Raw genomic sequence first — 23,589 nt, 5'->3', positions numbered from 1 at the left:
ATTTGTGTGACTGAGGAGCATCCACCACTTTTACCACCAGCAAACACCAGTTACCCGTAGTACCTCATGTAGCCACCTACATTCACAAGGAGTAATTGGACTTTGGTGTAACATAACAGGCATTCCCATCTGGGTAAAGGACAGAATTCCAGACACACCCTTACCTACAATACTACCTGTGTCTGAGGTTCTAACTCCATGCTTCTGCCCACACCACACTTTCACATCCCATGGGAGCTCAGACTAAACAGCAGGCTTTCACTCTTCTTCCCACACAATAATCTGCACTGCGTGGGCATAAGAGTAAATTTGATCACAGACATAAAAGCAAACCCCAAATATTTTGTTGCAGTTTTACTCCTCAGTTCTGATGAGGTTCAGCATGCTGCAGTAAAATGCTTGGGGGATGAAAGACAAAGTGTCAGGTCCTGACACCAACCGTCACACTGTAAACACAGCTTAAAAAGCTGTGAACTCTGGGATCTGAGCATCCTGAGTCAGGATGATATGTATTTAGAGCTGGTGTGTTCCTGTTCTAGTGAGGATTTGTCCCTTTCTTAATTTGATTTGCAAGGGAGAGGAACATTCTATTCAGTGCATGAGCTGCTGGTTGTATTTTCTGCGTAAACGCCTTGGACAGGTGTTAGTGCAGCACATCTCACCCCTGCACCCTCACTAACAGGGCCTGGCACCCTTCCCAGACATAGTGAACAGGGCACCAGTGGCTAATAGTTCTGCAATTCTCTATTTTCAATCTGCTGATAGAGGAAACTAGAATTCAATTAACTCCTGTTAGAAGGTAAGTATGATTTAAAGGAAGTGCATATGGTAAATGAAAATTCATAATGCAACTCGGTCTTCAGTGTTCAGGATGATGATCCTTCCTTCTGACTGGAATCTCCTTTGCCCCAGCTGTTTTTCTTCTGCTGGAATAAGAAGAAAAAGTGAATTTTGAAGAATTCTGGCCAAGTGATGTTTGCCCCTACTTCTTCCATAGGTAACACGGGTGGCATTTGACCTCTATTAGCAAGGCACTAATTTTCGAAGTAAGACCACTCCCCTCTGGGCAGTTGCAGTATGTGGCTAAAGACAAGTTTGCATAGGCTGCAATTGCAGAGATGGACCTGCAACTGCTAAAGCAGCAGCTACTGGAAGCTTATCAAGATTTACAAGTTTAAGAGTAGATGTATGGAATGAATCACAGTTTATAGGTGCCAACAGTACTGCCTGCACGTCCTTCCCTGCTTCTTGCTGGTCAGAAGAAAGCAGCAAGCTCAGACTGTTCACTAGCATATTACACTATTCCCCTTCAACAGTTGGAGTAGGTGAGAGGTAATTAATGCTTTGATATCCAAATATTTATCACATTTTGAGTGCTTCTAGAAATAATGAGAGCTTTTACAAGTATGGCTTCAGCAGCACACCAGGCTGTTGGTTTTTGTTATCTCAAAGTGAGGATGAGTGTCCCAGTCACCATGCAGTTGCATTTATCCAGCTTACACCAACCCTTACTCTCTCTACATCTTATGTCCATTTGTTGTGACATGGCCATAATCAAATTTATTTGGTGGTGAAATCAGCTCAATGTAATAAAGAATCTACCACAGGTTCACATGAGGCATAAATAGCAATTTAGCATGCTACTGGTTCCACTGTTCCACTAGAGGTGCCAGTATCTACCCAACAACAAATGCCAAGAGCTTTCTGGAAATTAAAGTAGGCCAAAATACAGTGCAGCCCTTGGTAAAAAATGGCTAGAGACTAGCAGTACACTTAAAGAGCACAAGCACTACAGAGAAGCAGAAGTGAGAGAACTCGGGAAGTTCTTCAAACTTCTTCACGTGACTTGAAAGACCTTGGGTTCCTTTGCAAACACCCATCACCACGTTACACAAAACACACAAACAACACCCGTCCCAGTTCTGTGCTCCTGGGGCTTTGCCAGCACTCACAATCCAGTCCAAAAATAATGTGTGGCAAGAGGGAAACATCCTCAGCTAATACAATTTAGAGTAGTTCCATTTCTGGACTTGAATCAAGAGTAGTGATTCCACATGGGTTTTCTCTGACCCCACACTACAGATGACAACTCATTTTACAGTCTTGGAAAGGGTTTCTCTACCTTAAGGCTGATGTTAGCCTCTCAGCATACAGACAAGCACACTCAAGACACTTGGTGAAGTTTATTTCAGCAAGTTTTACTCAGTGAGTTTATTACTTGCAGAAAATCTTTGTACAAGCTGGGGAAAGGAGCCAGGTCTCCCACCTTCTAGCCTCCAACTATGATCATAGGGTCAGTCTCATTGTTAGATGTTATTAATTTCCAAGTATTTATTACTACAACACATGTATTTAAACCTATGTGAAAATTAAATTATTAGGGTTTGTTGTTTTTTACACCTCCTCATTTGAAGCAAGCTGCTGTAAACAATACAATACACAACAAGGAAGCAGCAACCAAACCCAAATTTCATCAGTGTCACTGTTTGGTTACCATTAACCTCCTGAATTTACTGTATTAATACAACAATTCATTAACTCCCAATAAATATTCTATTCCAGCAGTTCATTTCTGTGAGTGGCTCCTGAAGATGCAGCAGAGCCTAGATACTGACCCAAAACTACAAGAAAAGACCTTTTGACCTCTCTCAACAATACTTTACACAGAATATGCAGGGGAAGCAAGAAAAACGTTTCAACAGCACAGCACCTTGCAAACCCCTGCTCTTTCTGACTGCAGGGAGCCATTTGCCCTGAGGCAAGCAGGCAAGCAAAGCAACCTGCTCCCTCACCAGCTGTGTACCACCAAGTGGTACCACCATCCTTCCTCCTCCCAAGTGTTTGTGCACAGGGGTTTCTTAAAACTTCTTTGGAGATTACTGGATCAAGCAGCAGATTTTTAAAGCTGCCTAAAGAAGCTTATGTTATGAATTGCTGTTTCCTATTCTTTTTTATGCAGTATATTAAACCCAGTGTTTCATAAGCAAGCGCTTCCTTAATTCATTGGACGAAAATACTATTTGGAAAGCTGTGTCCTTGTACTTCTGCATTATTCTAACAGCAACACAAACATGCCAGTCCAGAAAGGAGACATACTAGTGATCTCAGTGCCAAGAAAATACCTTGAGCCATATTTTTTCTGGTGGTACTAAGCATCCTCTCCTTGGGCCTTCCTTGTAGTGGTGGATATTCAGCACCTTACAGTTTCAGAGTTCTGCTGCCCAAGGATGAGCAGAAGATTAAAAAAAAAATCAAAACAATGCTGCTCTAAGGGACAAAAGTATCTATAGCAGTGAATGCAGAGCACCTCACTGAATTAGCAAACTCAAAACACATTTTGCAATGTCAAATCTTGTTCATTCCCTTGAAAGGACACCACCCTGGAAGGGCTATGTTCACCCTGGTGAAACCCTTTCTGTGCAGCATGGTTTCACATGAGGTTTGGCTCTACAGAACAGGAAATCTCTTCACACCCACAGTGCACCCTCAGGTACAGGTTTCTTTATGTGGAGTGACAAACGCTTCAGATAAATTCCTCACTTGGGCTTCCCTAAATCCTACACATCCCAAAGACCAGTCACAGAATCACAGAATACCAGGTTGGAAGAGACCTCAAGGATCATCCGGTCCAACCTTTCCCGGCAGAAGCATGACCTAGACAAGATGGCCCAGAACCCTGTTCAGCTGAATCTAAGAAATGCCCAACGCTGGGGCTTCCACCACTTCCCCAGAGAGATTATTTTAATGGATGATAGTCCTTGCTGTGAAAAATCTCCACTTCTGCCCAACCTCCCCGCAGTAACTTATACCCATTGCACCACATCTTTTTAACGTCACTTTTCATAATAAGGAGCCTCCCTCTTCTTTGTGGCCAGCCTTTAAATACTGGAGCATGGTGATAAGATCTCCCCTGCCTTCTTTTCTCAAGGCTGAACAAACACAATTCTCTCAGTCTTTCCTCATGTGGCAGCTTCTCAGCCCTTTGATTATCTTTGTGGCCCTTCTCTGGTCCCTGGCTTTGTACAGCAGGGGCCAGAACTGAACACAGTATTCCAGGTGTAGCCTCACCAGTACTGAATACAGTGGGATAGTGACTTCATCTCTGATGGTGACACCTTTGTTGCTCACCTCTCCAACAGAAGTGATTTCTTCCTTCATAAAAATCAAAAGCACATTAGAAATGCTTTCTTAAAAAGGAAAGCGGGGGAAAGTGAAGGGGACCACCCCGAGAGCACCCACCCAACAAGCTGCTCCACCCTCAGAGCCCTTCACCCTACCTTTGGTCTCAGCGAGGAGCTAAAGGGGCCAAGCACCCTCCTCACCACCCACTCCTGGGGCCACAGCTCTCCTTCCCAGGAGTGGCTCTGCAGCTCCTGCTGCCTGCCTGAGCTAGGCACAGAGGGCAACCCCTCTCCTACCACAGAAAGATGGGGGTTGGAAGGGACCTCCAGAGATCATCCAGTCCAACCCCCTGCCAGAGCAGGATCACCTGTACCAGCTCACACTGGTAGAGCCCAGAACTGGGGAGCCCAAAACTGGACACAGCATTTCAGGTGCTACCACTCCAGGGCAGAGTAGAGGAGGAAAAGAACCTCCCTCGACCTGCTGCCCATACTCTTCTTACTGCACCCCAAGATACCTTTGGCCTTCCTGGCCACAGGCCACATTGCTGGTTCACGGTGGTCTTGTCCACCAGTACTGCACAGAGCTGCTTCCCAGCAGGTCACCCCTCACCTGTGCTGCTCCTCCCCGGGGGCAGCACCCTACACTTGCCCATGTTGAGCTTCATGAGGTTATGTTCGATGGAGCCACACCCGCCCGGAGCTCACCCAGCCGCCGCGGAGCCCGGAACCCTTCCGCTCCGCCCCTGGGCATCCGGTCGGCCCCGGCCCGGGGCGTGCTACCGGCATAAAGGCTGTGCCCGGTCTGCTCTCCGTTCTCTTCGGCCTGCTTTCTCTCGCCCGCTCCGGAGCGGCTGCGTCTCGCTGGGCAGACGGAGGTGCCCGCTAGGTCCTTCCGCCCGGCTGTCACGGTACCCACGGGCGCGGGGGGACGGGACGGGGCGGAGAGCGCGGCTGCTGCTTGCTGCCGACAAGCAGCTTCCTCTCGTTACTGCTCCCGGGACGGGGAAAGGGCGGTGGGCGGCTGGCAATGGCCTGGGGGTTTGGAATGAAGCGAACTTGGGGACAGACGGGGTGCCCCCAGTAAGAGTCTTGCAGTGGTGAGGAAGGTACCGCTGCACCGCAGTCCTTGGGCTGCCCGAGCTGCAGCACCGTTATGCTTTCGGGGCGTCGCAGCCCTCTGAGCGAAATGAGCAAATTCGTGCTTGCCAAACCCTGCTCGGCTGGTTGTGTGATCAAGCTTTAATCCCTTTGGCGAGCAGAGGTGTCTTGTGCTTCTGATGCCAGCCTCAGCCCTGTCCTTGTGTTCCGTTGACACAAGTTTTTATTATTGCACTACTTTTGAGCTCTCAGAAACCTGTCTGCAGTGGCTTGCTGTCAGATCCCTGTTCAGGGCTGGCCTTGTTTCCCATGTCCAACACCCGAGGGTCCCGGTGACACGTGTCTGCCCACATGCTGAATTTCATGACCTTTGCTCAGAGCAGTGAAGCTCTGGGTATGCTGGCACTTTTCAAACACGATCACCTGTACACAGAGATAGCAGCATTACCCAAGATATCTGATCAAACTGGTCACATCGTGCTGAAGGTTGATGTGTAAGCACCAGCATTTTCTACCTTGAGCTGGTAAGGAAAATACTGCAATTAGTCAAATTAGTAAAACCTGCTCTGACCCAAAGATGTGTTTTTCGCTTGATGGTGTGATTTGAGCCCACTTGCTTAATGCAGGGAGGTGAAGTGAGGAAGGTCACCAGCCTTGCAGTGTACTGGCTCAACAAAATGTTCATCTACAGAAGCAGCTTCTCCTCAGCAGTACTGGTAATGGAAAAGCTGGTAGTGAGAGCCAGTATCAGACCTGGTGTGTTTGGGAGATTTATAAGCCTTTTGTATTCTGAAGCTCTCAATGCTGGCAGTTTTTCATCAGGGTTGAAATTGTGCCTGGTCTGCGTGTGATTTCTTGATGACAGGGAGTGCCTACAAAGCAGAAAAGTTGTGGTCCTAAAAGTTTCACAGATTTCATTGGGTTGGAAGGGACCCTCCAAAGGTCATCTTGTCGAAACCCCTGCAGTCAGCAGGGACACCTCCAACTAGATTAGGCTGCACAGAGCTACGTTGAATCTCATCTTGAATGTCTTGAGGGATGGGGCCTCAACCACAGCCCTGGGCAGCCTGTGCCTGTATTTTACTTTACGACTCTCATTGTAAAGAACTTCTTCCTAATGTCCAGCCTAAATCTCCCCTGCTCCCCAAACCATTGCCCTTCATCCTGTTGCTACAAACTCTTGTAAACAGTCCTTCCCCAGCCTCCCTGCAGGTCTCCTTCAAATACTGGAAGGCTGCTTTAAGGTCTCTCTGGAGCCTTCTCTGGGCTGAACAGTCCAAATTCTTTCAGCCTGTCTCCATAGGAGAGGTGCTCCAGCCATCTGATCACCCTCATGGCCCTCCTCTGACCTAAAGCACTAGCTCGTGACCACTGAAGCTGTTTGATCAAGACATAGGTTTTGATTTGTAATTGCTATGCATTTCTGCTTAAGATGCTTACAGGCAACTGTCACTTTGGATTGTAGTTTTTGAGTCCACATTCTGTCAGAGCAGAGATGGAAACCCATGGTGTTTGGGGTGGGAATTTCCACAGCAGATGAGGGCAGATGTTTCTTGCCTCTGCCAAATGGTAAATCAATTGTTTGCTGCATTCTGGAGAAGAGTAGGAGCAATCTGGAGATGGCAGAGAAATAGGATGTCAGATGTACAGGTGTCAGCCTGTACATTTTAATTTTTTTGAAGCAATACTCAGAAGCAGGCCAGACAAAATCTTTACAATGGGTCTAAAAATGCTTTTTTATTTTTAAAATATCAATGTTTGCATTTTCTCTCTTTTAAGGTTTATTCTTTCTGCTAAACATTTTCTTTTGTCAGGTATCTGCAGAGATAGCCTCAAGATGAACTTCTTCTTGGAAACATTGAAAGTCACTGGACTTTTTTTTTACTACTTGCTGGAGTCACTGGTGTTCCTCATTGTGCCTAGAAGGAAGAAGGATGTCAGTGGTGAAATTGTGTTGGTAACAGGAGCAGGAAGTGGCATTGGAAGACTCTTATCTTTAAAGTTTGCCAGCCTTGGATCCACGGTGGTTCTCTGGGACATTAATGAAGAGGGGCTGAAGGAGACAGGTAAACTGGCCACTAAAAATGGAGCAGCGAGAGTGCACACTTATGTCTGTGACTGCAGCAAAAGGCAGGACATCTACAGGGTAGCTGATCAGGTAAAGTATCTTCTTTGTTGGTTTGACACTCTGCTGAGGTGAGTGAATGCATATGTGTGTGATGTTGAAGTTTTAGTGACTTCAAAGGAAGAGATGAAAGTGGTGTCTTTGTATTTTGTTTTGTACACTGCTTATTTCAATAATACTGGTGTTTAGAGTTGCCTTATGTACCTCTGCTCCCTTAAAAAGAGATGATTCTCTTTCTCAGTAGCAGATTTCCACTGGGTAGCTTCTCATTCATTCAGGTACTGAGCAAGAACTTACTGGTGAAGTGCTGAATATCATTTTATTGAAGATAAAGCATTCTTTTAAGTTCTGGCAGCCTTTGGCCAAAAGTAAGCCCTGAAGACCATGCATTGTAGAAAGAATTCACTGCTTAGGCTATTGTCAGATGATGCCATGGTTGTGAATAGATTGTTTTTTTTTTTTTTTCAGACTGGCTTTATCAAAACTAAGAAATGTATCTTGAAGTCTACTTTCCTTTCTGAAGAGCTTTGTAAATGGAGCATGTGGTCAGATATTTTAGGCAGACTAATAGAATTGCCAAAAGCTAAAATTGCTTAACAGTTTCCATTATAGCAACCTGTTCTCATTTGCTTTAAACGTTGCTAAACTTAACTGTTGGACTAGAAAGTTTCCACAGCAAGGGCTTGCCTGAGGATGAATTCTTACTAAAAGAGAAGTTCAGCTGTCTTCAGGAACATCTGTTGGCTGAAATAATGTTTTGGTCCTTTGGTACTGTTTGGGGAGCTCTGGCCTTCTGCATTTTTTTGTCTATGCAAAAATGATTAGACCAAACTTTCTGATCAGTGAGGCTTATGCATCTCTTGCAGCATGTAGGAGGCTGGTGCTATTGAGTTTGTATTCTAGAAATGCTGATCACCCTCTGGCCTCCTTGCAGCTCACTTACAGCAGTTGAGTTGCACATCTGCCATCCCCATAGAGCCTGTCTCGTTCCAGGCCTGTAACTGCTTCTCTCTGAACTGAGAGGAGTGGAGGAGGAGGAGGGAGTATTGCAGTATGAAGGACACTGGAATGAAGAACAGGGAAACTAACCTTGAGTTTTGAAAATTCAAGGGCTATCACTTCAGGCCTGTGGTGCAGGGCAGAGCCTTTATGGCCAAATATAAACAAGAGAAGAGGGTGTAGATGTGTGTGACATGTTAGGGATGGCAAAAACAGAGGTAGCCAGGAGAGAAGTGGTAAAGAGGGTCTTGGTGTATAATTTGTTGCTTGTAGTGTTCTGTCAACAGTTCCCTAACAGCTGATCCACTAATAATCCTCCTGCTGATCTACATACAAGAAAATACCCTGCAACTGTTGTTTCAGAAAAGTCATGTCCTGCTGACAACTTTCCCAACCTTATTAGTGACAAAGGACCTTTCATATCAGTGCCTGGTGCCACTGTTTATGCAATGCAGAGTAATAGACTTTGGCTCATGGTGTTCAGCATCAGCTTTTGCAAGATGAGGCAACACCGTTCCAGGTTTGGGGATTTTTTCCTGCTGGTGACTCAGCCTCACACAACCACTTGGAGTTTTGCAAGATTGTAGTGGACTAAATTCACACAGACAGGGCATGGTTGAAAATGTGCTCAGTCTCAAAGCCAAAATGAAATGTATGTGAACCTTAAATACCTGCTTTCTGGTACTCTATCAGCCACACAGAGAGACCAGGTTAAAATCTCTTCAGTAGGAAGAAAATCAAAAAGCCCTGCACATGGTGTCCTTGTTCCCAGGATGAAGGACAGCTTTTGGCTCTAAAGAGCTATCACTTCAAATTTATTTCTAATGTCCGTGTTCCAGAAGTACCCAGCCCTAAAAGGAATGTGTCCTTCTCTGAGCTACTGCTTCCTCCCTGGAGTTCAGCTAAGCTTTAAGAATCTAGGGCTTTAAAAAAGGATCTTCTTTCAGGCTGTCTGAATAAGAAATAAACTTACCTCACCAAAAGGCTTTGTTTTGGTTTTGCATCTTCATTTCCTGATGATATGTTGCTTGAATAAATAAAGGGTGTAAAGAGGAAATTAATTTTACAGGTGGTCTCTTCCACTGCCTATGCATATAAGGAGTACTTCTTATCAAAAGAGACAGTTTGCCCATTTCAGTTCCAACTGGAAAACTCTATCTGCTTCCCCAGAGAGCTGAAGGGAAGTCTGGACTGATGTGTGTGCTGTGGAGTGCAAGTTACCACTAGTGAAAAACTACTGTGCAAGACAGGATGGTGTTTAATGATTGCATTCATGAGAAGAGGAACATGTAGAAAATGGCATGAAGAATGCAGTGGGAGAGGTGAATCCCTGGACTGTTGGGATGCAAACAATTAGCACTACCAACAGGCAATCCAATTTTCCTTCTGCTCATCAACGTGACCAACAGGCAATCCAATTTTCCTTCTGCTCATCAAGAGACTCAAGTACTGTACAAGCTGACTTCAACCTTAGAGTTGTATGGCAGCACTGCTCCTGTGCTCAAGTTGCTCTGTGGAAAACACAGCAGGTTTTGAGCATAAGGCAGGGAAGGCCTGGATATTGCAGCCCTTGTACCTGATTCTGGTGATGTTGTCTGAGGATCTGTCTGCTGTGCCTCACCTCAGGCATAGAAATGACCCTACAGACAAGAATTTCTCATTGGCTTTAAGATGGGTTTAGTGTAGCAAATTAGTTGTTGTGTTAGTTAATTTTTTTTTTGCAGTAGAGACTTGCAGGAACAGTTGCAGCAAGAAGCAGAGGTGCTCAAAGCAGAAGCCTGTGTGGAGGACCCCACAAAAATCTGGTTGTCAGCTCTAAAAAGGCAGTGGATGAGAATGTGTGAGAACCTGAGTCCATGCTAAGCTCAAATTAGTTGATATGTGCAATATTTCTATTTCTTCTGTTTTCCTGTATAAAACTTAGAAAACATGGTTCTGTATTCATTGCCTAATATCTTGAGGGGGTTTGTTTTAGGTTAAAAAAGAAGTTGGTGATGTTACCATCCTCATCAACAATGCTGGCATTGTCACTGGGAAGACGTTTATGGATTCTCCAGATTCACTTGTGGAAAAAACCATGGAAGTGAACATAATGGCACACTTCTGGGTAATACCTGTACTTTGCACACATTAAAACATCCTTTTGACACATTTTCAGTGTTAATTTTGCCTTTTGGACCTGAGGGAACTACCTAAGGATATGAGCTCCTTGTTAGTTTAGTCAGAAATGAGACAAGAAATTAGTTTACATGCCTGCGAGTCTGTAAAATAAAAATAAATAAATAGTTAAATTTTTTTTTTTAAATAAATAAAAAGAAAATAAGAAAGGGTGGAGGAATGGATCCTCTGGGAACCTCTGGAGTAGGTAGCTGGAAGAAAAAATGCTTCATATTTATAAATGCTCTTAAGAACTGATACTTACTGTCTGCTAAGTTCTGAAGCTAGGGGAGACCTTATAGCAGCTTTCCAGTACCTGAAGGTAGCCTACAGAAAAGCCCTTTGGAAGGGACTTTTTACAAGGGCTTGTAGTGGTAGGATAGGGGGGAATGGGTTGAAGCTTGAGGAAGGCAGATTTAGACTGGTGATTAGGAAGAAATTCTTTATTGTGAGGGTGGGGAGACACTGGCACAGGTTGCCCAGGGAGGTTGTGGATGTCCTCTCCCTGGAGGTGTCCAAGGCCAGGTCAGATGAAGCTTTGAGCAACCTGGGCTGGTGGGAGGTGTCCCTGCCCCTAGCAGAGGGCTTGGAAGGATCTCTTCTACCCTAAACCAATCTATGAATCCCCCAATACTAATGTACATGAAGCAGGCCCAGCCTGAAAGCTGCTGCTGTAGTAACCTAAATGTTAAGTTGTGTTTTGTGGTTATGATAACTTCAGTAAGAAACACCATGTGTTCAGACAGTGCTCTTAAGTGAGGCCTTTGTCCAAAATGAGTAACTTAACGTGCCTTTTCTTCCTTCCAGGGAAGGGAGGTCACCTATCTGATATTCCTATCAAAGAGTTGCAAAGGGGATATGAAAACATGCTTCACTTTCTTCATACATTTAATCACAAAGATTAAATTAATTTAATGGAAGGAAACTGTAAAATTCCAAATTCCTGCTGTTTTACAAACTTTGCAGTCAGCATTTAATTAGAAATTGGATCACTGCAGTGCTGAAAGAAGCTTAGCAACTAGCTGAAGCTGTATCTTTAACTTTCAGCAAGTTACCTTCTCTCTTTGGTGTGGAGGAGAAAGTGCTACTGGTGGGGCCTGGAAAGCCCCAGCTTAGTGGTTAGAGTTCAAATGACAAGTGGTGGGGTTTGTTTTTTTTAAAGAGGGGGAAAGCTTCCTTAATCTGTATGGAGAATTTCTTTACAAACAACACCTGGCACCTAGCTTAGTAAAATGTTTCCTTGCAACTCTGACTTACCTTGCAGACTTACAAAGCCTTCCTGCCAGCGATGATAGCCTCAAACCACGGACACTTGGTTAGCATCGCAAGTGCTGCAGGGCTGGTTGGAGTCAATCGGCTCTCAGGTAAGGTGGTGCTCATCTGGACAATTAGCTTGTTTTAAACTCTGAAATTAATACTCAGGAAAAGATTTCCCAGTATTGAGTTTCTGGGTCTTTGCCTATAGGTGAAGCAAATGGTCCTACTTTCCAACCAGCTGCCCTTAAATAGACCATTGCTTTCCGAAGAGTGCTCAGGTGTTCAGCAGTGCTGCAAACCAGGCTTTTCTGCCAATACAGAGGGTCTAGAAGCCATGCAGAACTTTGGAAACAACTTCAATGTTGTTAAAGTTAACCTGCAGGTACTTGATGGGGAAGAAGTCTCATTTTTTAATACTTTTTAAATCATTTATTTATTTAAGCATGTTCTTAAGCTAAGCAGAGTCCTGGACAGGTCTCCCTAACTCCGAGAGCTACTAAAATGCAAGTGTGGTGCAGAAGCAGAGGTGTAATATTTCATTTTGCATTCTCTGTCTCTCAGCCATTCATTCAAGAGGATCTGTACAGAGGTGGAAAGGAAATGTTAAAGATGAGGGCAAACTCAGAAGGCATTTGTGGAAAATGCATGCAGAGGTGAAGGAAAATGAAATCAGGTGACAGAGCAGGAGAACAACTCTCACTTGAAGGCAGTGATAAGGAATACAAATTGAGTTTGAATCTGAAACCATATTAGCAAGACTTGAAAGCCTGACTTTGATGCATAAGAAGCTGGTGCACAGGTTTAAAGATGGTCTGGATTGAAAAGATGATTTCTTTTGCTAGGGTTTGGTATAGAGTGGAAAGGTGATTGCAGGGATGTGATGAGAGACCCTCTGTCTGCCAGTCTAGAAGAGTTACCTTGGAGGGGAGAGTAAAGGAGTGAATGACATCACAGACAAATTTTTATTAGTAACTTAATCCTGAAAACAGTTCCTTCTCCATTGTAAAGTGGTTTATTACTGGACAGTAATTTCCTGCAGGTATAATGGCAGCATGTAGTATTCTCCTCAGGCTGTGTGCCAAGATGCTTCCAGGTGAAGACAAGACTCTTACTGTGAAAGGCAAAAGTATTTATTGCCTAAGCAACTAAGCAAAGCACTAAGCACAAGCAAAGCCCCCTACCATGCTACTTAGTCAACTTAGATACTTTTCTAATACAGAGCTGTCACATCCCAATTGGCTGTCCTTTCACTGACATGGGTCCAAGCAAGGCATACAAAAGGTTAATAATACTGACAAACAAGCTTCTCAACATATCCAGTCAATTTCTGCCTAGTCTTCCTCTTCAGTTAAAAGGTGTTTACATTCTTTCTAGCTCAAACACAAAACTCAGCCTTCTCAAAAGTTGTTCAAAGGTTTTTATCTTCCTGCATGCAGGTATTGTGTATGTATCATTTATATAGTGCTGCTGTTGTGTACTGTGTGAAAACCCTAAAGCACAGCTTTGCCCCTGTTCTCTGTACAAACTGCTCCTTCTTTCTGTGCATATGCTAGGACTCACTGAACCTGTTTGGTATAGTTTAATGTAAGTTAAAATGTTCAACTGCAATTCATATTTTATTTATTTTACAGATTACTGTGCAAGTAAATATGGTGCAGTTGGCTTTGCAGAGTCGATTGCCCTAGAGATGAGAGATATGGGGAAGAATGGTGTCAAAACCACAGTTGTGTGTCCTTTTGTCATAAACACAGGAATGTTTGATGGCTGTGAAGCCAAGTGAGTAAACTCTGGTGAGGTATTTATGCAACTTGCACATTTAGCATGCTTTGTGCTCTGGTGTCATTTATGAAAATCACAAGCTAGGCTGTTCTCTGCCTGTGTTATTTTCAGGGCCTCAGATGGGTGTTAAGAGTGCTGTCCAGTGACTGGGCACCCTAACATAGCAAAACCCTGGGTACTTCAGAATCACAGAATCACAAATCTTGCTGGTTTGAAAAGACCTTTCAGAGCACTGAATCCAACCTTTGTCTATCTCTACCTAATCTGGGGCTAAGCCATGTCCCTCAGCACCACATCTGTGTCTTAAACGTGTGCAGGGATGAGATTCAACCACCTCCCTGGAAAGCCTGTTCTAGTGTTTGAGAGCCCTTTCAGTGAAGTTTTGTTCTAATATCCAAACTAAACCTGCCCTGCTGCAACTTGAGGCCATTTCCTCCCATCCTGTCAGTTGTCACTAGGGAGAGGAGACCAATCCCCACCTCACTACAATCTCCTTTCAGGTTTATTGTTCATTTAAGCTGAAACCTGAAATATAATCAGTGTACTTCCCTCTGCAGAAGCCAAATGCTGCAGCTGCCATCTCTGCTTTCTAAGCTTCCTTTCACCTGAAATCAGAGGCATAATTTTGCTCAGTATGCTTGGATAATGACAAAATTGGGAGCTGAGTAAAACCCTGGTGTGGCTTACCATGAGGACTATGTGGATTTGTCTTAAAGAGGGAAAAGAGCAATGGCCGCTCACTCCCCAACATAGTGAAGGGTCTGTTGTTCACAGGAGTGGTTGTGGTTATTTCTTCTTTTAGTTGAATAACTGCAAAGTGGAAACTTCTTTGAGGAAAATGTAAACCTGAGGAATGTCTTCTCTTCCAGGTGGCAAACTTTGCTTCCCATTCTGGAGCCAGAGTATGTGGCTGAGAAGATAATGACAGCAATTCGGCAGGACCAGGAAATTCTGGCGCTGCCACGCAGTGTTTATTTCTTAATAGCTCTGAAACAGTAAGTTTTCTCTGCCCAGGGATGTTTCAGCTCTGTCCTTGACTAAAAGTGCAAACCAAGCTTCTACCTGTTGGTGGGAATTTTCACTAAGTTCTGCATGTTTCTGGAGCGGTTTGGGTTTTTTTCTTTGTTTCTAAGGGTTCAGTCTACCCTTGGAGCACAGAAATGTCTTCACTGTGACTTGCTGACTTCACTGGAGTGCAGTTTTACTGTGGGCTGTAGAGACTGGGCCTGCTCCTCAGAAACTGCATATCTGATGTCTTAACCCAGCATTAGAGTGCTTTTGATCCTGTTGCAAGCTGGGTTGGGAAGTTGATTTAATAACTCAGGCTGCCAGATGTGTAGTGGATATTTTGAGGGGAGCAGTGGTACTACAGACAGTGTGCTAGCTTTGCCAGTGTTAGCCAGGTAAAACTAATTCTGTGACAGAACTGCACAACTCTTCTGATGTCTCTTTTGTTGTTTGGTTTTTTTTTTTCCTCTCTCCTTAATTCCCCTACTTGCAGTATGCTACCAGTGAAAGCAGCTGTTATCTTTGCGGAATATTTTGGAGTCATGAGTTTAATGAATGCCTTCAAAGGTCAAGGAAAGAGGGACTGAAGGGTGCAAACTTCAGAGACCAACAGCTTTGAAGTGGACCTCGTTAAAAGTGGTGGTGGGAGACATCTGCTTCTCTAGCAGCTGCAAACTTCACATGCCTCACTTGTCAATAACAGGTTTTTAATGCAATTGCTTTTTAATTGTCTCTTATTCAACAGCTTTCACTCAAAACTATTTTTTTTCAATCCAATGAACTGTTTTCACCTTATTATGGAAATACATTAATTGAAATCAGTTCCTTTTGGTTATGTCTGTTGAAATGCCTTAAATATGATCCTGCATCACAAACTTAATGGGCAACTTGTGGGGGAGAAGGGATCAAGAGACCACATGTATTTGTCAGAGAGCTAGAAAAGCCTCTTATGGACCTGAATTCTCCCTGCCATTCACTGAACCATGAGGAAGGGCTGCACTGCTGGTGCCATTCCCATTCCCTGGTAAGCTGAGGAACTCCAGAGCTTCCTGAAACAACAAATTGGACTCGGTTTATACAAATGGAAGTCTTGTGAAATGAAAATATTTGCTAAATTGGTGCAAAACCCAATGAAACACATCAGGTTTTGGAGATGGTGATCTTGGGACTCACTGCTAACTATGAATGTAAATTATGTATTTGTGCTGCTGTGTAGTAGAAGTCTTTGTATTTTCTAAGTGCAATATTTCAAGAGCAATTTGAAATTTTCTTCTCCTGTGCAGAATAAACTTGTAGCTATAAACTGTAAGACTGCCAGTCTTAAGTGGGCTCTTGGACATCTTGCCAAGTAAGACAATGACCTACCAAAAGCCAAGGTGTTATATTTTGCAGTCAGGTCTTGTGCTGGGATTGTTTCAGAAAGGAATGATAGGACTGGAGTGCCATAGCATTATGTTTTGCTATCAGGTTTCCTTGTTCTACAGAGACATGTTTTAATTTCCCTTTACTCTTAGTCTTAGTCCTGTCTGTTTCTTTTGGACAGATGCTGAGCTGGCCTTGCCTTTGTTTTTTTTAACAGTGGCCACCTAGAAAACTGAAAGCCTCTTGGACTTTTGGTAAATCCAACACAAGAAAAAGGAAGCTTATGCATTAAATGTATGTCATTTATGTACATGCTGGCTGAGCCCTCCTTGTGTTACACTACTGGCAATTGGTAACACTTGCAAACTAAGCTTAAGATGCAACAGCATGCAGTTGATTGAAGGGCAGGGTGGAGAAAAAGGGAATTTTTAATAAAGTATTTCTTTCATAATGGCCTAGAAGCTACCTTAATTTCCCTTCTCTATACAATCAGTGAAGTTTACCCACAGTTTCCAAAGAAAAAGCTGGAGGACTGAAGAAGTTTAATTCACCAGTTCAAAGGGGAGTCCACTACCCAGGTGGAGGGATGCAAGAAAAGGGGGGAAGGTAGTAGTGGGGATACTGTTGATGAGGAGTTAGTTGGCACATGGTGTGCTTATGGGATGTGCTAGAAGACATCTTTTTGGGCCACAGGATTCTTGAAGGCTGGGCCTGTTTTTCCTGTTCTAGACAATTTCCTGAGCTAAATAAGAAGTGGGTAAGTGCCATGTCTTGAAGCCTCAAACAAGGGGTTTGGTTAAGAGGATCAGCAGAGGGTTAGGGACTTTGGAACAACAGAGTATAGAATCCAGGGGGAGGTGAGTGTCTGTGTACATACAGACATATGCATCCATGTATATGAAGTACAATAGTGAAGTTTTGCTTGGACTCTGCCTGTAAAAAGAGGTGGATCAGGGCTGTTGTGAGTGAAGAAGCAACATGTGCTTCCTGAGGCAGACAGAACAGCTTCCAGCTCCACTCCCTTTTCAAAGTCTCTTTAGTTTTTGCAGTTTGATTTGTCATAGCAGGCTCCAGCCTTGCATCCAAGGCCAGGTAGTGACTTGCCTGAGCAATGCTTTCCCTCTTGGATTAAATAATCCCTTTAAAAAGAGCAAGCATTCTGTGGGGTAGCACCCTGCATGTTAAGAACACAAAGTAAGGAGATGCTGGTACATTCACAGCTTGGGTTTTTTTATTCAGCCAGCCCCAAGCCTGGCCTCTTGGCCGTTATTTTTTTTTTTTTTCCCAGAACACAACACAAATAATCTCTCCCATGAGGATAGGCTGGGGTTCAGCCTGCAGAAGACTCCAGGGAGACCTAATAGCAGCCTTTCAGAACCTGAAGAGGGCCACAAGAAAGCTTCAGAGGGACTGTTTCCAAAGGCCTGCAGTGATAGGGCAAAGGACAATGGTTTGAAATGAGAGAAGAGCAGATTTAGATTGGATGTTAGGAACAAGCTCTGTGCCATGAGGGTGCTGGAACACTGCAACAGGTTGCCCAGGCAGGTAGTTGAGGTCCCATCCCTGGAGATATTTTCAGGGTCAGGCTTGACAAGGCTCTGAGCAACCTGATCCTAGTGGAAGATGTCCCTGCTGAGTGCAGGGGGCTTGGACTAGATGACTTCTGGAGGTCCCTTCCAACCCAACTCATTGTATGTGGAGGTCTGTCCTGTGCTCTTTTGTATACAGATGCTTGTTGGCTTCTTGCATCACAGCAGAGAAAGCCACAAAGATGTCCCAGCACTGTCCACCCATGTTCTCCACCCAAGTCATTGGTGGTTTGGTGGTTTTTTTTCTCCTTTAATAGTGTCTCTTAACATCCAGAAAGGAACACTGAAAGTCCATGTAGATCAAGGGGAAGAAGCTAGGAGAGAGATTCAGGGGTCACACTATTCCTTGGCTGAGGAGTTTGGAGGAGTTGTAGTAGAACAACAAATTCCACCTTTGCAAACCAAGCATGAATGAACTATTTTAGCACTTGATATTTGCAATCCAGGAATCACCCTGAAGAACTCTACAGTGCCTGTTCTTACATTCCAGCATGTAAACCATTAGAGCTTCTGTGGTAACCAATGAAATTCTGCATCCATCAGAGTTTCACAGCTGCCTGTTCCATGAAATTGGACTTGGAAGACATCCTTTGCTGGAGGACTGGTCTCCAGATTTGTACCCACCTACAAATATTTTAAATAACATTTTAACACCAATAGATCTAAATAAACTAAATGAAAACTTAAATGAAGGACAACTTGAGGTGAGGAAGGGGGTTAGAAAAGGTAGCAGCTGAAAAATAGTCTCTTGATGTCAGAATGCTGAAGGGTTTGTTCCTGACTTGGGAAGTAACAACCCTTCTACTGCTGCTTCTTTGCCCACTGTGTAAGCAAGAAAGAAGCTTGGACTTTTGTTGGGATGCATTTCATAAGGGTGTCTAGCAATAGGAGAAGGGGGAATGGTTTGAAGTTGGGGGACAGTAGGTTTAGATTGGATCTTAGGAAGAAGTTCTTTGGTATGAGGGTGGTGAGACTCTGGAAGAGGCTGCCCAGGGAGGCTGTGGATGCCTCCTCCCTGGAGGTGTTCACGGCCAGGCTGGATGAGGCCTTGAGCAACCAAGTCTAGTTGAGAGGTGTCCCTGCCCATTGCAGAGAGGCTGGAGGAGATGATCTCTGAAGTCCTTTCCAACCTAAGCCATTCTCTGATTCCTCCTTGAGGCCTGTGTTATGGTCCCTGCATCTCCTTTTTTTTGATCTCTGCCTTGATAAACTCTGCTAATCAGGGGCAGAATGGTCCTGCATCTAACTTTCATCAACCAAATATTCATGGCACCATGTCAGTAATGAGTTACTAGCACTTCAAGATTTCTGGAAATTCCTTGGCTCTCATTCTGTTACCACTCCCAAGTTGGACTGAAAGGAGGCTTGGATGGAAAATATGAAGAACCTTTGTATTTTGTCCGTGTGGAGAAAGGGCTGCTATAAATTGCTGCTGTTATCTTACTGCTTTTTTAGACAAGTAGCAAACTGCATCACTGTAAATGGAGTATAACCCGTTTAAGAAAGAAGATCTCTCTTAACAAAAGCAATTCTCTTGTGAGTTACAAAAATCTTACCTTGTCAGCTTCCCTACACAGACCTTGTGCTTAACTTCAGAGTGAAGGTAACAGAATGGGAAATAGTTCAGCTTTGCTAGGCTGGAGGCTTGAAAATGAATGGAGGGAGAAGCCATTAAAAAAGGCAAATGAGTCAGTGCAATGCTGATCAGACTGCTTTGGCTCTAAGGTTTGTGTGCTGTCATGCCACTAAGCACACAGCTTGGCAGGGCCTTTCCACTGAGGATAGGATGGGATTAGAGCAGAGAGTGCTCCATGCCACTTTGAGGGGTGTGTGTGCTCCTGCACATGGTGATGTGAACCTCAAACAGCATCAGGTGCAATGTCTGCTGTGCCAGACAATGGAATGTTGTTTAATATTAAAGATGTGGGATCTTCATGGGAAAAAAAATTGAGTTGAGAAATGCCTCTGAGTATCTTTCCTATCTGTTTCTCAACCTGCTTATCGTAAGACTAATTTTGAAGGCTTGTTGAGAGCCAGCAAGCATGGCTGTGACCTACCCTGGCTGCTGCTGGGATTCTGCCACCTCCTTGGACCTTCCCTCACAAAAATGTTAATCAAACTTGTTCCAAAGATAAGAACTGATAGAATTACACTTGTTCATTTAGCTGGGTCCTGCCAGGTGCTGAACTCCCCCTGGCTTTGCTGCACTGTTTCCTTTTTGTCACAGTTTTCTCAGCCCTACGTGGATGAGAATTTAACCATCCTTGTGCAGTCAGCAGTTTGCAGGAGGATTTGGGCTTGGAGGAACCCAACAGAGGTGATACAAAATACCTGTTGGGAAAGGGTGACCTGCCCAGCCTGCTGAACAGGGACCATGATACTGCTGCTCTCCACAGGGCTCAGATGAGGGAGAGCTGCAGATGTGCTTTAAACCACACCACAAAAGCCATAATAAACAACATCCAGCAGAAGAATTGCCCATTGCAGAGAAAACTTAGTTTTTTCCTTGGTACTTACTAAACTCGGTCTTCCTGATGGTGGGCAGCCAAAGCAGCTGTGACTGTTTTCTCCAAACTTCAGGCACTTGAGGAACTATTGCTGGTTAGATTAAGTAGTACAAATCTGTCCCACAGCTGGTGGAGAGCAAAATGTGTGCTGGTCCTCAGCAAGGTTCAGGGCAGAGACTTGGAGATGATCTTCTCTCAATGTCTGCTTGCTTGTCAGTGGGGCAGCTGGTGCTGCTGTGGTGAGAGCAGACAGCTGCCTGATCCACAGCTTTACTTTGACTGTAATTGAATTGGGGCTGTGCAGCCTGGAGAAGAGAAGGCTCCACGGAGACCTTAAAGCTGCATTTCAGTATCTGAAAGGGACCTATGGGAGGGTTGGGGAGGGACTGTTTAGAAGGGCTTGTGGGGAGAGGATGAGGAGCAATGGTTTGAAACTGGAGCAGAGCAGATTTAGGAGGAAGTTTTGCACAATGAGAGTGGGGAAATACTGGGACAGGTGCCTGAGGATGTGGTTGAGGCCCCATCCCTAAAAATATTCAAGATCAGACTTGATGTGGCCCTGTGCAGCCTGATCTAGCTGGAGGTGTCCCTGCTGACTCCAGAGGATTGGATAAGATGACCTTTGAGGGTCCCTTCCAACCCAGTGCAATCTGTGATCTATGAATCTATAAGGGGAAGAAGGTACCAATACTGAACTAAAGAGCCCCAAAGGCCCATTCATCCATGGTTTAAAATTGGTCATCTGGCATCAGTGGGCAGCTGGCATTGTTTTGTGTCTCTCAGAGAGCCTCTGCTTGTGAAGGCCATTGAGACTCACCACACAGTGACAACAGGTTCTCCACGATGTCCTCCCTAGCAGGTGGTTGCACAGCTGCAGTTCCATGGGGATGTAGAGCCTGGCAAAGCTTTCCATGCAGTTTTCAGTTTTTCTTCCTGTCTTTCTCTGCCACCAACACCAACTCAGAAGAGACTAATTTGAAATAGCACAATTCAGAAGGCTTTTCTAGATCTCATCCCTGGGAACAATCCCTCTGGTTGGAAATACTCCATTGCTTTCCATGTTAGCAGTTAAAAGCAGGAGGGGAGATTTAGACTGGAGATTAGGATTAAATTCTTTCCAGTGAGGGTGGTAAGCACTGGAACAGGTTGCCCAGGGACGTTGTGGATGTCCCCTCCCTGGCGGTGTTCAAGACCAGGTTGGATGAGGACTTGAGCAACCTGGGCTAGTGGAAGGTATCCCTGGCCATGGCAGGGGGTTGGAACTGGATGGATCTTTAAGGTCCCTTCCAACCCAAACCATTCTGTGAATCTATGAACATCCCTGAGCAGTATCTCCCCAGTTACATTGCACATCAGCTGTTCAGCAGCTGGCTTTCTGCTGGAGAAAGCTTCACAGCAATGCCAGTGAAAAGCCCTCTCAGGAAGGAGCAGTCACTCAAGGAAGCTTTCATTAAGCAAGATCTCAGCAGGACTGATTGAAGTCACCTGACATTTGTGCAACCACTGCTAATTGCAGCAAATCTAGATGTGCAAGCAGGAAAATCCAGCTGCAGAAGACAATTTTCTTGCTATTCTGCCTTGACAGCTCCCTGTTGCTTGCTATCAGCCAAGCTATCACTTTTAGCACTGCAGCAGGTGATTCACCAGCAGCTGAGTCATCCCCATCCAAGGCTAGCACATCCAAAACCCAGGGAGGGGTGGATAGCTGGGGAAAGGAAACACAACAAACCTTCTTCCACTAATTCATGCCAGCTGGGAGTGACAGCCCAGAGGCCTGCAGCTCTTTTTTTTTTTTTTCTTCTCCTTTTCTGCAAAAAAAAAAAAAAATATTGTTTACAATTTTTCTTGCAAAGCCCACAGGGAAAAAGGCAATTTTATTTCACAGTTCATCATCATTACACAAAAGCGTGGTTCTGGATTCAGCTTCAGAAAACAGGAAGCAATACTCAGAGCTTTGGTTTGTCAGGGTTTTTTGGTGGTGGTTGTTTTTTTTGTTTGTTTGTTTTTGTTTTTTGGTTTTTTTTTTTTAGACTTCTGTTGTTATGAAGTCAAACAATTAGATGGGAAAATCAGAACTGAACTCCCTGTCATGCAGTTGGAGTCTTTAGGTGTCAGAGGTCTCTCTGGTGAGCCACAGAGGATGTGAGCTGTGTCAGAGTCTTGACTCATCACTTTAGTTGGTGGTAACCCAGGCTTACATGGGAGGTCTCTTGGCCTGAATGTTCCCAACTGAAGAGAAGGGCAGCAACCACAGCTGGCTATCTGGGAGCAGATGCTGTGTGCTGCCTGTAGCTCTCTGGCCCAGTGCTTGCACAACCACTTTAAGTGTGAAATTACATCAAATTGGTCATTAACCCTGCAGGAGCTGCATCATCAGCTCAGTGAAGGATCCAGCAAGTGTGAGAACTGGTGGGAGGTGGACAATGAGCCTGTCCCTAGGCAAGGAGATGGAGTGAAAGGGGCAGGGTCTCCCCATTTGGTAATGGTGAGCTGTTAGGTAGCTCAGCCCTACAATTTAATTCACCTTACAACGGTTTGTTTACTGAGCTCAGAGATCACTCCAAAAAGAACATCAGTAATAAATAGTTGCTTTTTATCTGCTGGAACCAACAAAGAAACACCAAACTTTGCAAGGTGAAGGTACACAGTGGGTTATTCATTAACTCACAGAGCAGGAAAAGCAAATTGCTGAGCTGTGTAAGGCTTTAGAATACTTGGCCGCAGTCAAAATACATCTCAAAAATCACTTTGATCTGTAGTTTCCACAGAGAAGAGGCATCTGCTGCACTTCCACTCTGACCTTGCAGCCTGGGTTGAAAGCAGAGTTTCTGCTACCAAGGGTGGGGCTGAACAGAGTGGGCACAATTCTCTTCTCATAGGAAAGGCAAAGTTTGGCTTTACCTCAGGACAAGAAAACTGGACTGGAACTAGGCTCCAAGTTCCCAACCCAGCTCAGTTTCTGTAAAGGAGCATGAGTGGAAGCAAGATATCCGTGTGGCTTCTCTCCTTTTTTGCCCCCACTTCCTCAGACAGGAGGAGGAGTGGAGAACTCAGCATGTGGTGCAGGTTCTTGAGGAACCCAGATGAGGTGTACAAACACCAGGGGTGTCATCTGAAGAGTCAGAGGTCAGGATCTGAGGCATATCGAGTGGGTTTCATGCTACAAGTGTAGCTTAAGGCAGACCCAGAGGGTCAGCAGTCACAGGGAGGAAACACTGCTTGAATCACAGCTTTCCATTCTGAAAACCTCCTCTGCAACTCAGAATGCCTGGCTCTGTGACCACAGCAATCCTGTGGGGATGCCACAGAGCTAAACAAACAGGGCACAGACAGCAGCTTTCCCCAGCCCTGTGCTCTGGTGGAACCTCAGAGCCATCGGTGACTGAGGATCAGCTTTTGCTGGTTGCTGAGTTGGGAGATTTGACACTGCAGGTGGATATGAACTTCTAAAAGGTATTTGACAGAGAGAAAGGATCTACAGCCTACATTTGCATACTTTTTATTTTAAAAGCCAGATTTTACTCGAGCAATAAACCTCATCTTCCAGAAGACTTTTAATTTTTTTATTAAAGCATAGTTCTGTT

The 23,589-nt window shown here is 44.6% G+C and overlaps 1 protein-coding gene across 1 annotated transcript; it reads left to right on the top strand.

The window, feature by feature from the left end:
• Positions 1-7,059: 7,059 nt before the first annotated feature.
• On the top strand, positions 7,060-15,137 carry SDR16C5 (short chain dehydrogenase/reductase family 16C member 5). The gene is made up of 6 exons (XM_054394702.1): positions 7,060-7,380; positions 10,322-10,453; positions 11,768-11,867; positions 13,392-13,536; positions 14,409-14,534; positions 15,041-15,137. Exons 1-6 carry the CDS (start codon positions 7,060-7,062, stop codon positions 15,132-15,134), a joined length of 918 nt encoding a protein of 305 aa, XP_054250677.1. The 3' UTR covers positions 15,135-15,137.
• The last annotated feature ends 8,452 nt before the right edge of the window (positions 15,138-23,589 follow it).

Source organism: Indicator indicator, chromosome 31, assembly GCF_027791375.1.
Source record: "Indicator indicator isolate 239-I01 chromosome 31, UM_Iind_1.1, whole genome shotgun sequence".
NCBI classification, from domain to species: Eukaryota; Metazoa; Chordata; class Aves; order Piciformes; family Indicatoridae; genus Indicator; species Indicator indicator.
This window is presented reverse-complemented; position numbering and strand designations above follow the sequence as displayed.